Raw genomic sequence first — 14,271 nt, 5'->3', positions numbered from 1 at the left:
TGACCACTTCAGGGAAGGCCTTAGCAATGCACCACAGCTCATCCATGCAGCCAAGTTATGGGAACATGAGCCCTCCCACTGTGGCCAGAGTTGATGGCTGCCTCTCCCACCCACTAAGGGTTGTATCTCTTCATATGTACTAACAGTCCCATCGGAAACAACTAAATTAGTATTTTAGCTGTACTAATTGTTATGGCTTGAATTTAATATTTCCTCTATCAATACTAGGCTTTTTGCCATCTTCATCTGAGAATGACTTTGTGGTACAGGTATTTTAATTTCAGGAAATCAGACCACTTTATAGTCTGCTCCTACAACTGACCACATCTTAGTTCCAGCAACTTTCAAGCTGGAATGCGTTCAGTGACATTCCAGAATAAAAGGGTGAGAACAGATGATAACAAACTTAGAAAAGTTATCTTTTTTAAAATTAGAAAATCCCAAAGCCTTAGTTTTCCAAAGACACTGAACTAAGAAAGAAATGAAAATTTATGTTTTGGTTACCATAAAAGCACCCAATTTGCTGAAGCCCAGAGAAGCTTAGATCTAACTCACTCACCGAGATGGTTTCTCTGTTTACCTTTTATGCCCCAATATAAAGTTGCCTAGATTTTAAAATTGGAATTTGTCTTTGTAATAAAAAAGTAAACAAATAAAAAACATCACTATAACTGCTAAAAAAAAAATGTTACCTTGAATGAAATGAAAATTAGCCTGTGTTCATTTGGAAAATTTATTTTGAAGTCATCTTTCATATATAAAAGCAACAGCAAACATATTTTAGTGTTAGGGCTCAGAAAAAAAAATCCTCTTTAGCCTTCTTTAAAAAAAAAACCAAAAACGGCTGGCCACAGTGGCTCATGCCTGTAATCCCAGCATTTTGGGAGGCCGAGGTGGGCGGACCACAAGGTCAGGAGATTGAGACCATCCTGGCTAACACGGGGAAACCCCATCTCTACTAAAAATACAAAAAATTAGCTGGGCGCAGTGGTGGGCGCCTGTAGTCCCAGCTACTTGGGAGGCTGAGGCAGGAGATAGCGCCACTTCAGTCCTGCCTGGGCGAAAGAGCGAGACTTCATCTCAAGAAAAAAAGAAAAAAAAAAAAAAAAAAAAAGAACCAAAAACAACAACAACATATCTACCAGCTGAGAGGTGAGCTGGAATCTAGTGGAATGAGACATTATTCAGTAGATTCTGCAGGCTGGAGGCAGAGTAAGGACTTCAAGCGTCCCTAGATTTTCCTTAACAAGTACCAGGGAAGATCTTTCTTGAGCCATATACTTCATCCCTTAATTCAGACAAACTTTAGACAATAAAAGGTGCTGGCTAAACTTACTAGGCACTGTAAGTACTAGTAAATTTATCATCAAGCTCTCCTTGACTGTGCATGTTCCTGTGATAATTAGAATGTTAAAAATTTAGTATATAAAGAATCAACTTATGATCTGTAAAAAAACAAAATAACAAACATAGGCAAAGTTGGGACTGTAAGGAGACAGCACAAAATGTGATTGTTATGTTTGGGTGAATTTTATTTTGCGATTTTCAAACTTTCTACAAATTTTTATTAAAAAATTTAATCTGTAATCCCAGCACTTTGGGAGGCCAAGGCAGGTGAATCATGAAGTCAGGGGTTCAAGACCAGCCTGGCACACATGGTGAAACCCCGTCTCTACTGAAAATACAACATATTAGCTGGGTGTGGTGGCTGGTGCCTGTAACCCCAGCTACTCGGGAGGCTGAGGCAGGAGAATTGCTTGAAATGGGGAGGTGGAGGTTGTAGTGAGCCAAGATTGTGCCACTGCACTCCAGCCTGGGCGACAGTGTGAGACTGTCTCAAAACAAAAACAAACAAAAATTAAAAATTATTCTGTGAAAAGTTCAGAATGAAATTGTAGGAAGATGTTTGCAGTTGTGATTTTTGGGAGATGAGACTATGTCTAACAAATTAAACAATTTAAATATAACATTATTTTCTGGCTAACTCTTTTGCATTAGATTTTTGACTCTAGCTTAGATTGAGAAAAAAATCAGCATTTATGCCAACTCCATTCTCTTTGAAGAAGAAATTATACCATGTGGCTGATCCCTTCCATTTAATAGGAAGGCCCATTTCCTTTCACCATGTGTTCTCTGTGTACTGGTTTAGAATCTGGGGCCTGAGATGATCAAAATCTACTGGAAACAATGGGTATCCTCTGTTCTTAGAGCAGCCTCTGAAGTGACCAATATGGACCAATATGTCCTTGCCTGGTTTATAAAAAATCCTTGCTTTGTTTCAGAAAGCTCTCACTTACCCAATGTTTTGTAGTCATCTCTAGCTTTGTTTGCTCTCAACAGTGACTGTATTTTCACAATTTCATTATTCTGCAAAAGATTGAGACAAGTCTTGATCTCCCAGAGTCCCACCTACTCCATTATTTTTGAATTTAGAACATTTAAGAACTGTCAGTATTTAAGAACTGACACTACTTAGAACTGACAGTATTTCAATGTGGTGTATTCAACATTTATTTTTCCATTTTCTTTGAAGAAGAGGTCAGATAAGTTAGCTAAAAGTACAAACAAGACTGTAGGGGAACTGCTTAGACAAAGAGATCTAAAAAGGGAAAAAAATTTTAGCACACAACTTAGATGATCCAATCTATGTTCCCATAACTCTTCTTTAAAGATTCAGGAAGAAATCCCTCCCAGGGGCTTCTATTTAAAGTTAGCAGTTAACAGTTGAAAAAACTACATATGCAATGCTGTAAAATATTTCTCTAGAGTCTTCTCTTTGGTGTTACTAGCCCACAGTTTTCCCCTCACCCATTTTCTATCGAGTCCTGACTGGTGAAGTCTAACTCTCAACATGATTTCTGAATGAAAACAGTAAGCCTCCAAATATTATCATATGAAGTTCTAAGATCCATTATTTCTTAAGTGTTCATGTCCACCATTCAATAAAAATCATTCAATGCTAACTTTCAATAAAGCATTCATTTAGGTCATTATCAACCTGGATAAAATCCCACAGGCATTTTTCTTACATGATCTCTGAAATACTGTAGTCTTGAAAGATAGCTCTTTCTTGCAGTTGCCATTCGGAACCAGGACTGAATCTAAAAAGTTTTAAAAAATAGAAAAGTACAGCAAAAAATAAAGAGAAAAGTCAAAGTAATCACCAAACAACCCGTAATACGGTTTTGTGTAGTTTTTCTAAAAACAATGATACTTGATAAAGAAAAAAAGCAGCCCACTAAATAATCAGTCTCTAAGGCCTACTCTTCATCTTTCACTGATGTTTCTTAAGGGGTTCAAAACACTTTACATGTTACTCTTAATTTCACCACCTTAATAAGAGAGAAGTGGGGAAAATAATTTAACTTTGTACTATTTTACCTTAAACTCAGTAAATAAAAGCCAGAAGGATGAAGCGTTTTGCTGAGTTGCAATGAGTCAGGAAATCAAGTAAACTAAGTCTAGGGTTTCTTCTAGTATCCCTTTAAATGCATCCAATATCCTTTAAGTTTTTACAGGAAAACACCGAAGAGGTCTCATGAGGGACCAATTGCTACCAACGGTTTTTGACAGAATAGGCGTATGTTCCATAGGATGCTATTTCATCAAGGAGCTACTGCACAATGGATCTGGGTCACATTATTCTCTGTCTTCACAGTTTAAAACATTTTTAAAATTTGTTTTTATTTATTATTATTTTTTAAAATACAAATGAGGTCCCCCTATGTTACCCAGGCTGGTCTTGAACTCCTGGGCTCAAGCGATCCTCCCACCTTGGCCTCCCAAAGTGCTGAGATTACAGGTGTGAGCCACTAAGCCTGGCCTAAAAGATCTTTAAACTAATCTGATTCTACTTTCCAGCTCCATTGCTTCCACTCTCATCTGGATTTCCAAGCTGGAGACTTGTAGATCTCCAAGCTGTAGATTTCCAAGTTGATTTTTGTCCAGTCCTCTGGCTTTCAGATCCATGAGAGTGGACATCACAGTACCCTTTCTTTCTCACCGAGAGCTATTCACCTGGGTGAAAGGCTGGGTTCGACTAATTCAACTCCCAAATATAGGCCCTAAATTAGCTCTACTTCCTCTTATCATTGGTTTTGTTCTGTTACGTCTGAGCATTCTAAATATGCTTAAGCAAATGTGGAAAGAGAAACATGAAAAAAAGCTGGTTCTACCTAAAGTCTAAATAATCAACTTGAACTTTCTAGACAAAGAACATTTATTGGTTATAGAACACTTTCACTTGTGATTCTCATAACCACTCATAAAGGACTTGAGGTTTTATAGTGGTTTAACCAACCTGCTTGAAAAATGATTAGGTAAATGAGCAGCAGAGCTGGGATTCAAATCCAGTACTGCCTTCTGACTTCAAGGCTCACATGTACCCTCCCTTTCTATAGCTGTCTTTCAGATTAAACATTAAATGAGGGGAAATGTTTAAGCCAAGCGCTTGGTATGGTAGGAAAGGGTATTTACCTTCACAATAGAATCAGTATTATCAATGAACGTTTGCTGCCTGTGCATGTACTCCTTCCGTTGTTTATATCCTTTCCAAAAAGCCTAAGGAAAAGAGTGGGTTATAGAATTATTTACCAGCAAGTTTCCCAGTTTATCTAGGAGGTGCAAGAGCAGAGCACATCTCAGGCCGCATGGAGGTGGGGCACTGTCAGGCACCCTCCCTTCAGATCTCATCTGGACACCCTCTCTGGGGGTAGCCAGTTAAACACGGCAGAGCACATCAGCTCACAGGTGAGACTCGTTCTAAGCTTAGGACAGCAGAGTAAGGGTGATAAATTACATGGAGAAGCACAGTTCCTGCTGGAAAGCTTAACTTTACCAAGGCCCTGGGTGGCAAAAAGGAATAATAAAATGGAATTTCTCCAAAACCCATAAACAGTATTAACTAGGTGCTAGTGGTATTTGATAACAACAAAAAATACTTGAAAATAATGCCTAATATTAAGTATCTTTACCACAACACGTGGCCCACTGTGGCCCCGACTGGAAAGGAGGATGCTCTACCAACTTGTGGCCCTGAATCCCTTGGATCCCTGAAAACACTGGTGCTGCAACTGACCATCATTTCATATATTCCTACATAAAGTTAAACAATGCTTCATCAACATAGCTTTACCTGATTATCACCATTAAGAAGAATTTTTACAGGAAACACTTTACAAAAACTGGACACAAACTAGTATCTCTAGAAGAATTAAATTCATAACTATTACAGTTTATTCCCATTCATTTATGAGCATCTTTTTATTGAAACATCTTTGTAACTCACCCCAATTCTGATACTGTTTTTCAAATTAGAAAGGAAGTAAAAGTTCCTTGTCAAAAAGGGCAAATATAAAAAATCAAATTATTTTTATAAACTTCTTTTCATGTCTGTATATATTTACCTCATTCTTTTTAAAAAGGCTACACGAAATTTTGTTATTTCAAAAATAATATTTTTGTAATGAGTCAAAACAATATAGTCAGGATGGAATCAAAATGATGAACTGGGCACTTGCTCCAGACTTCCCCTCAGTCCAAGTCCCTAGAAGGCATAAATATGTTTTAAAAAAAAACCTTTTAATTTGGAAAGAATCATCGACTCACAGGAAGAACAAAAAATTATACAATCAGTTCCGTGTACCCCTTTACACAGCTTCCCCCAATGGTAACATCATACAAATATACTTTTATTTTCTTATTTTTTGAGACAGGGTCTCATTTTGTCACCCAGGCTACAGTGCAGTGGCTCAATCATGGCTCACTGCAGCCTCCACCTCCTGGGCTCAACTGATCCTCCTGCCTCAGACTCCTGAATAGCTGGGACTACAGGTGTGCACCACCATGCCTGACTAGTTTTTCTATTTTTCATAGAGACAAAGTTTCACTATGTTGCCCAGGCTGGTCTTGAATTCCTGGACTCAAGCAATCTGCCCCACCTTGGCCTCCCAAAGTGTTGGGATTACAGGTGTTAGCCATGCCTGGCCCAAACATACTTTTAAAGCAAACCATAATAGTGCTAGAAAATAAGAAGGCATAGAGATAAAAATTATGAGGGTTCCTAGAAAGCAGAAAGCAACTAGAACTGAACTGAAAGAGGAAGAGGTAGAATAAATTTCCACAAAAAATGTCAAAACTTTTTTTTATGGCTTTAAGCTTGAGGCAGTCAGAGTAATTCTGGGAAAATTCTTGCCTTATCCATATGTCAATCGGTGGACAAAGAAAGCATAGACGGTGAAGTGTGAGCTCGAGGAAACTACAAAAGGGTATAGTTTTGGGGAGGGAATTTAGCAGTATCAAATTTAAAATTATTTAGCCTTTCACCTAATATTTCTAGTTTTCAATATATCTAGCCCAGGAAAATAAAAGCACCTGTGTAGAAAAGCCCCATATATAAGTATTTTTGTCACAGCATTGTTTGTAATACCAAAATTGTGCATCCAGTAAAATGTTCACAAATAGGGGGAACAGCTAGAGACATTGCAATTGCAGTGCCACTGAGGGATGTTAACATCAGTTAAGAGTAAAGTAAGGGAGCGGGGAGGGATAGCATTAGGAGAAATACCTAATGTAAATGATGAGTTAATGCGTGCAGCAACCCAACATGGCACATGTATACATATGTAACAAACCTGCACGTTGCGCACATGTACCCTAGAACTTAAAGTATATATATAAAAAAAGAGTAAAGTAAGGTCATATATACTGACTATGGCAATGCTCTGTATCTTGGAGAACAGGAAGACCTCTAAGATATATTGCTAATATGAAAAGGAAATTTTAGCTTACCACACATATTATGATACCACATGTTAACAAAAAACCCACAGAATAATTATACGTATTTCTATGCAAACAATCTGTACCTCAATATCTAGAAGATCTATTAAAATACACAGTGAACAAAGAGAAAGGGTATACGTACCTGTGTACCTATCTCTACTTCCACCTAGCTACTTTATAAAGGGAACTACTATTTAACATTTTATTATGCATCCTCTGAAATATGCACATGTGTAAACACACATACCCCATCACTGTACACACAAATACAAACTTATATAAAGATGTGAACTGGACATGGTGGCTCATGCCTTGATATGGTTTGGATTTGCATCCCCACCCAAATCTCATGTCGAATTGAAATCCCTGATGCTTTAGAGACCTTCACAGCAGCCCCTGCCATCACAGGCTGGGAAGCCTAGGAGGGCAGAATGGTTTTGTGGGCCCAGGGCCTTGCTGCACTGCACAGCCTTGGGACACTAATCCCTGCATCCCAGGCACTCCAGATCTAACCACGGCTAAAAGGGGCTCGGGTACAGCTAAGGATGCTGCTTCAGAGGGTGCAAGCTGTAAGCCTTAGCGCCTTCCATGTCATGTTAAGCCTGTGGGTGCATAGAATGCAAGAGTCGAGGTTTGGGAGCCTCTGCCTAGATTTCAAAGAATGTTTGGAAAAGCCTGGGTGTCCAGGCAGAAGCCTGCTGCAGGAGCAGAACTGTCATGAAGAATCTCTGCTAGGGCAGTGTGGAGGAGAAGTGTGGGGTTGGAGCTCCTACACACAGTCCCCACTGGGGCATTGCCTAGTGGAGCTGTGAACAGATGGCCACTATCCTCCAGACCCCAGAATGGTAGATCCATTGACAGCTTGTACCCTGTGCCTGGAAAAGCCACAGACACTGAACGCCAGCCCTTGAGAGAAACCACGGAGAATGAAGCCTGCATACATTCAGAGCCACATCAGCACTTCAACTGACAACTTTAAAAACTCAAGAGTAGAAAAATGTATTTATTCACATTTTTATTCTTCTAGCTATCCTTTCTTCCCTTCTGATGTTCCGAAATTTCTTCTTTCTTCATTTCCTTTTGGTTTAGAGAGCTATCTGTAGTCATTCTTTGAGGGAAGTTTGCTGGTAACAAGTGCTCTTAGTTTCTCCTTCATTCCTAAAGGATATTTTTGCTGGATATAAAATTCTATGTTGACAGTTATTTTCTCTCCAGGTTCTACAAGTGTCTGGGTGCCTTGTTACAGGAGGGTGGAAGTCTAGACTCCTCATTCAGCCTTTGCTTCCCCTGAAAAATGTTGTACTTCCTTCTGGCCTCCTTAGGTTATGAAAAATCCTCTGTCATTAGAACTGTCTCCCTCTTACAGGTAAGTTGTTTCTATCTCACTGCTTTTCAAAATATTTTCTTTGTCTTTTGTTTTCAGAAGTTTGACTATGATACGTCTTTGTGTGAATTTCTTTCACTTTATCCTGTTTGAGGTTTCCTCAGCTTCTTGAAACTGTGTTTTTGGAACATTTCCACTTTTATTTCAAGTACTTTGTCAGTACTGCCTCTTTCTCCTCTCCTCTGGGAATCTGATGACACAAATGTCAAATCTTCTGTTATAATCCCACTGATCCCTGAGGCTCTGTTCTTTATTTTTTTCAGTCTGCTTTTTCTTTGTTGTTCAGATCTGGGAATTTCTGTTGTTATAGTCTCTAGTTCACTGATTCATTCCTCTGTCATTCCATTCTGCTGCAAAGACTATTCATTGGCTTTCCACATCTGTTACTGTATTTTTCAGTTCTAAAAGTTACTGTGTGGTTTATAAACCTTTTAATTCTTTGCTGAGGCTTTAGTTTTTTTCCTGAGATGTTCTTTCTTTTGCTTCAAGTGTTAGCAATTGCTAATTGCTTATTGTAACATTTTTATGATAGCTGCTTTAAAAATCCTTGTCAGATAATTCTAACATCTGTCATTTCCGTGTGGGCACCTAGGAATTGTTATTTTAAACTTAAGTTGTGATTTTCTTGGTTCTTGACATAAGTGATTGTTGTGATTGCAATATCCAAACAGTCAAGTGATTGAACCTTAGATAGTGTAGGTAGTATGTGGTCCTGGATCTTATTTAATCCTACTGTTTTAGGTGGCTTTTCCTGACATTGTTTTGGCAAGGAGAAAGTGGGGGCACTGCCTCATTACTAGGAGGTGGGAGGAGAAGGCTAGGTTCTCCATTTGGTTTCTGTCTATATAAACAAACATAACTCTCTTAAAGGTGAAGAGAAAAAAAGGAGGCTAGTGAATCTTGGGACCCAAGGAACCTTAACACCAAGGTGGGGAAGGCCTCCTCGTTATTGCTGGGAGGGGGTCCAGCTACCTACTGGACCTCTCTTGATATATCACTCTGGCTGGGAGAGTAGGAGTGCCTTCTTATTACTCCCCATGTGGCCTCCATTGACCAACTGAGGGGAAAGACCTCATTACAACTGGATGGTGTGAAGGTCCTGCCTCTCCGCCATGGCTCCTTTCACACCACTCTAGCAGGGAGAGGGAGGGCTGCCACATTACTGCTCAGTGGGCACAAGATCCAGATTCTACAAGTCTGGGTGCCTTGTTACAGTCCAGGAGGGTGGAAGTCCAGTCCAGGCTCCCCATTCAGGCTTTGCTGCCCTAGGTGGAGGCATTACAGTCTTTGTGTGTGTGTGTGTGTGTGTGTGTGTGTGTGTGTGTGTGTGTGTGTGTGTATGTGTGGTGTTTGGCTAGAGTAGAGTAGTTACTGTCTGAAATTATTTCTGTCTTTCTAGCCTGTTTCTTTCTTGGTCCTTTGGCTACAGAGAGCAGGCTTTAATTGGAGCCTGTATTAGTCTGTTTTCACACTGATGATACAGACATACCTGAGACTGGGAAGAAAAACAGGTTTAATGGACTCACAGTTCCACGTGGCTGGGAAGGCCTCACAATCATGGTGGAAGGCAAAAGGCACTTCTTACATGGAGAGAATGAGAAAGAAGCAAAAGTGGAAACCCCTTATAAAACCATAAGGTCTCATGAGACTTATTCACTACCACAAGAACAGTATAGGGGAAACCGCCCCCATGATTCAAATTATCTCCCACTGGGTCCCTCCCACAACATGCAGAAATTATGGAAGTTCAATTCAAGATGAGATTCGGGTGGGGACACAGAGCCAAACCATATCAGAGCCTGTACTCATTGGCATTTCTGGGTGGCCAGCCTCTTCAGCTCCAGATCAGAAAAATATAAACAAGAAGAAAACTCAAAGAACTCACCACTATGTCATTCCTTGGGTCCCAAGGTTCACTAGTTAGTCTGACTTTTTTCTCTTCACTTTTAAGAGTGTTATGTTTGTTTATATATAATATTGGAGGCTTTTAGTTGTATTTATGGAAGAATAGGGAAAAGAACATGCATTCCATTTCCCCAGAAGCAGAAGCCAAGCCCAAATAATTTTTAAGTCCTTAAAGTTTACTATATTATTAAGGCTACATGAATGTATTCCTTGACAAAATTCAAGATTTAAAAAAAAATCAGAAGTGTCAATGGCAGTTATGACTCAAGAGGATCAACTAAAAATTTATTAGAACTAAGAGTTCATCCTGGTGACTAGTTATAAAATGAATATAAAATTGATAACTTTTCTACATGTCAAGAATAAACAACACAATAGAATAAAGATGTTATTCACAACAGCAGAAAAATATACATGAGTAAACTTAAATATAAAGGAATAAAATTATAATGGTACAGTTTGGAACAGATTAATAAATGGAAAAAGATTAATGCCTGAACTGTAAAGTTTATTATTATAAAGATGCCAATTGCCCTCAAAAAAAAAACCTTAAACTTCAATGCAATCATTTAAAAACACAGGAATGAGTCTAGAATTCTATCAAATGCTTTTGCAGTAACTACTGAAAAGAGCACATGGGTTTTTCTCCCTTAAGCTCTTATGGTGATAAAGAATTATACAGGAAGATGAATTATTGTCTGGAGTTTTGAAACTGGAGTGATCTTAACAGTGCTTCTCAAACTTTAATGTGAATATAAAATCATCCGAGGATCTGGATCTTGTCAGAATGCAGGTTAGGATTCAGTAGGCCTCGGGGAAGGCTTGAGATTTTGTACTTTTACCAGTCTTCCAGGCAAAGAGAGCATTGGGTATGTGTTCACACATTAAATAATAAAAATGTAAATAACCAAAATAAACAATTTTAAATTAATTATCCGTTTAGAAAATGCTACCCCATGGGATTTGTCACAGTGTGACAATTCTGAGATGGGCAAAATTCTCTGATGTCACCAACAGTTGTTCATAAAAGTGGCCCAACAGCACAACAGAAACTAGGGGAAGTGGACCCTAATCGTGGGTCACTGGGATTCCATGGCAGTCTAACCAGTAAAACACGTGTTGTGATGGATCTTAACAGTTCCTATATTTTGGTGGTTAACACTGGTTTAAAGCAGAGAAGTGCAATTGTTTGAATGTATATTATAAATCCCATTCCTTCCTTAGTCCATACTGAAAGGCTAAACAAGATAATTGGAATTAGCTCAAGTTCCTATTCTGCTCTTCTGGAATTACCTAAACTCCAAAAACACTGTTAATTTCAATTATCTGAGATTCGCAAACATTCTGAATAAGTGACCTGTCATAGTCACAGATTATTTAATATTGAATCATTCCTGCATTGGCAAAATTACCCCATTCGTCCATTCTGTTTTTTTTTTTTTTTGAATATACTAAGGATTAACTATTTACCTTGAGAGCTCATTATTATGTTTCATCTCATTACTATTTATGTAAATTTTTCTGGTATTCTTCCATATTTATGAGTTTTGTTATGTTTCCAAACAAAGGCAGTTTGGCTGGGAATATAATTTTTTTGCTCCTGGATATGAACAGACACTTCTCAAAAGAAGACATTTATGCAGCCAACAAACATATGAAAAAAAGCTCATCATCACTGGTCATTAGAGAAATACAAATCAAAATCACAACGAGATACCATCTCACGCCAGTTGGAATGGCAATCATTAAAACATCAGGAAACAATAGATGCTGGAGAGGATGTGGAGAAATAGGAATGTTTTTACACTGTTGGTGGGAGTGTAACTTAGTTCAACCATTGTGGAAGACAGTGTGGCAATTCCTCAAGGATCTAGAACCAGAAATATCATTTAACTCAGCAATCCCATTACTGGGTATATACCCAAAGGATATAAATCATTCTACTATAAAGACACATGCACAAGTATGTTTACCGCAGCACTGTTCACAATAGCAAAGGATTGGAACCAACTCAAATGCCCATCAATGATAGGGTGGATAAAGAAAATGTGGCACACATACACCATGGAATACTATGCAGCCATAAAAAAGGATGAGTTCACATCCTTTGCAGGGATGTGGATGAAGCTGGAAACCATCATTCTCAGCAAACTAACACAGGAACAGAAAAACCAAACACCGCATGTTCTCACTTATAAGTGGGAGTTGAACAATGAGAACATATGGACACAGGGAGGGGAATATCACACACCGGGGCCTGTCAGGGGGTGGGGAACTAGGGGAGGGATAGCATTAGGAGAAATACCTAATGTAGACGGTGGGTTGATGGGTGCAGCAAACCACCATGGCACGTGTATACCTATGTAACAAACCTGCACATTCTGCACATGTATCCCAGAACTTAAAGTATAATAATAAAAGAATTTTTTTTGCTCCATAGAAGAATACTACATGCCTCATATTTCATTTGCCAAAATTGTTTTTCTTTTTTTAGTAAGTTTTAGTTCCATTGAGATGAGCTTTTCCTATTATGTACTAACAACACAACTCTGGTGCATAGCCATGACATTGTAATCTCTTCTCTAATTATAGGCTGTTTATTATAAGCAAATATGAGTATACAGCTGATATAAAGAAACTTGGAAAATTACAGACAGATGGGATTTACAGGCCAGGTGTGGTGGCTTATGCCTATAATCCCAGCACTTTGGAAAGCGGAGGCGGGCAGATCACTCGAGGCCAGGAGTTCAAGACCAGCCTGGCCAACATGGTGAAACTCTGTCTCTATAAAAAAATACAACAATGAGCTGGGTGTGGTGGCGCATGCCAGTAATCCCAGCTACTTGGGAGGCTGAGGCATTAGAATCACTTGAACCCAGGAGGTGGAGGTTGCAGTGAGCTGGGATGGTGCCACTGCACTCCAGCCTGGGCGACAGAGCAAGACTGTCTCAAAAAAAAAAAAAAAGAAAAAAAAGGATTTACAAAAACGGTAGTCTCATTCTCCTGCCTGGTATGGGAACTTGTGGGAAAATTTATAATAGCCATCTTATTTGTTTTGTTTTCTAGTACCATAAATATATTTTCTGTGTAGAGTATCTGTATAAAAGAAGTCTGTCAAAACGCTTAGACCTCAGAGGTCATTGCTCTATTTTATAGACTTCAACTATTCCTCTCCGGGAAATCTGGCTTGATACACTCGCTGCTATGCTTGATAACTGGACACTCAGTATAGAGATATTCAAATCACCAATGCCAACTTCTGATGCACAGAATACTTGTGTGATCTCGGTTAGCCAAGAAAGCCCTAAACATTTACCTCTTCTCCCTCTCCTCAAAGGTAAAAAAAATCCATCCATCTATAAGAGTAATCGGTTACATTAAAACAACTGAGGACCGACTCTCCCAGGCCATCCCCTTCCTCTTGGCCCACAGATTCTGCCGCTGCTCCTGGAGAAGTGAAGTTCCTTCAGGGTAGCTTGTTCTTCTTCACCAGGATGCTTGTGGCACTCCCTGAGCTGAAGTTCAATAATTCATTAATTCTCAGGGCTAAGTTTTGGTGTTTGCCAATATTATGTCCTTTCCTAAAAAGTAGTATGCTAGCTTTCTTCAGTTCATGAAAAAAACTTCCTCCTGTAGTTACCTATTCTATCCTATTTCATTTCTTTCTGATGTCTTCCTGTGCCACATCAACAATATCAATATTGGATCCCCATTATCTGCCCTCTGAGTCATTATCTCTATCATCTCGCCATTTCTAAAGTTTATCAAGCACTTGAGAAGCACATACTAGGAAACATCTGTTATGTGAATTATTCCAGTCAGTCTTCACCACCCTGCAATAAAATGGGCATTATATTTTTCAGATGAGAAAGTGTGTTTTTAATCATCTATTCTTTCTCTCATCTTTTGTGGATTTTTCTGAAGTTTTTTGTGTCTGCTCCAATTATGTTCAGTGTCTATTTTGCATTCTGCAGTTATAAATTCATTTACATTCTATGACATCATTATTTCTCTTCCTCTCCTTAGCTGTCAGCTGTCTTTTCATTTTATTATTCTATTGTCTTCTTATTTCCTTAAGTCCATGTCTTATCAAATTCCTTGACAGTATAAAGCAGTTTCAGTATAAAATTTCCTCCTGTCTTCTGGAAGAGTAACTCTAGATGTCTACTCCATTTATATTTTACAAGTTACATTCCTTT

The 14,271-nt window shown here is 38.7% G+C and overlaps 1 protein-coding gene across 4 annotated transcripts in view; it reads right to left on the bottom strand.

Annotated features, from left to right (window-relative positions):
• Positions 1-14,271, bottom strand: part of IQGAP2 (IQ motif containing GTPase activating protein 2) — a 301,456-nt gene that overhangs the window by 50,095 nt on the left and 237,090 nt on the right. For all 4 annotated transcript variants that reach the window (XM_054487835.2, XM_063664918.1, XM_054487837.2 and 1 more), the window contains 3 exons: positions 4,477-4,560; positions 3,030-3,101; positions 2,298-2,367 (listed from right to left, as the gene is read on the bottom strand). In XM_054487835.2, the coding sequence (XP_054343810.1) occupies positions 2,298-2,367; positions 3,030-3,101; positions 4,477-4,560 (226 nt within the window). The remainder of the gene's footprint in view (positions 1-2,297; positions 2,368-3,029; positions 3,102-4,476; positions 4,561-14,271) is intronic.

The sequence above is a fragment of the Pongo pygmaeus genome, chromosome 4 (genome assembly GCF_028885625.2).
Source record: "Pongo pygmaeus isolate AG05252 chromosome 4, NHGRI_mPonPyg2-v2.0_pri, whole genome shotgun sequence".
NCBI lineage: Eukaryota > Metazoa > Chordata > Mammalia > Primates > Hominidae > Pongo > Pongo pygmaeus.
Note: the sequence above shows the minus strand (reverse complement) of the source record. Positions and strands in the feature narration are given on the sequence as shown.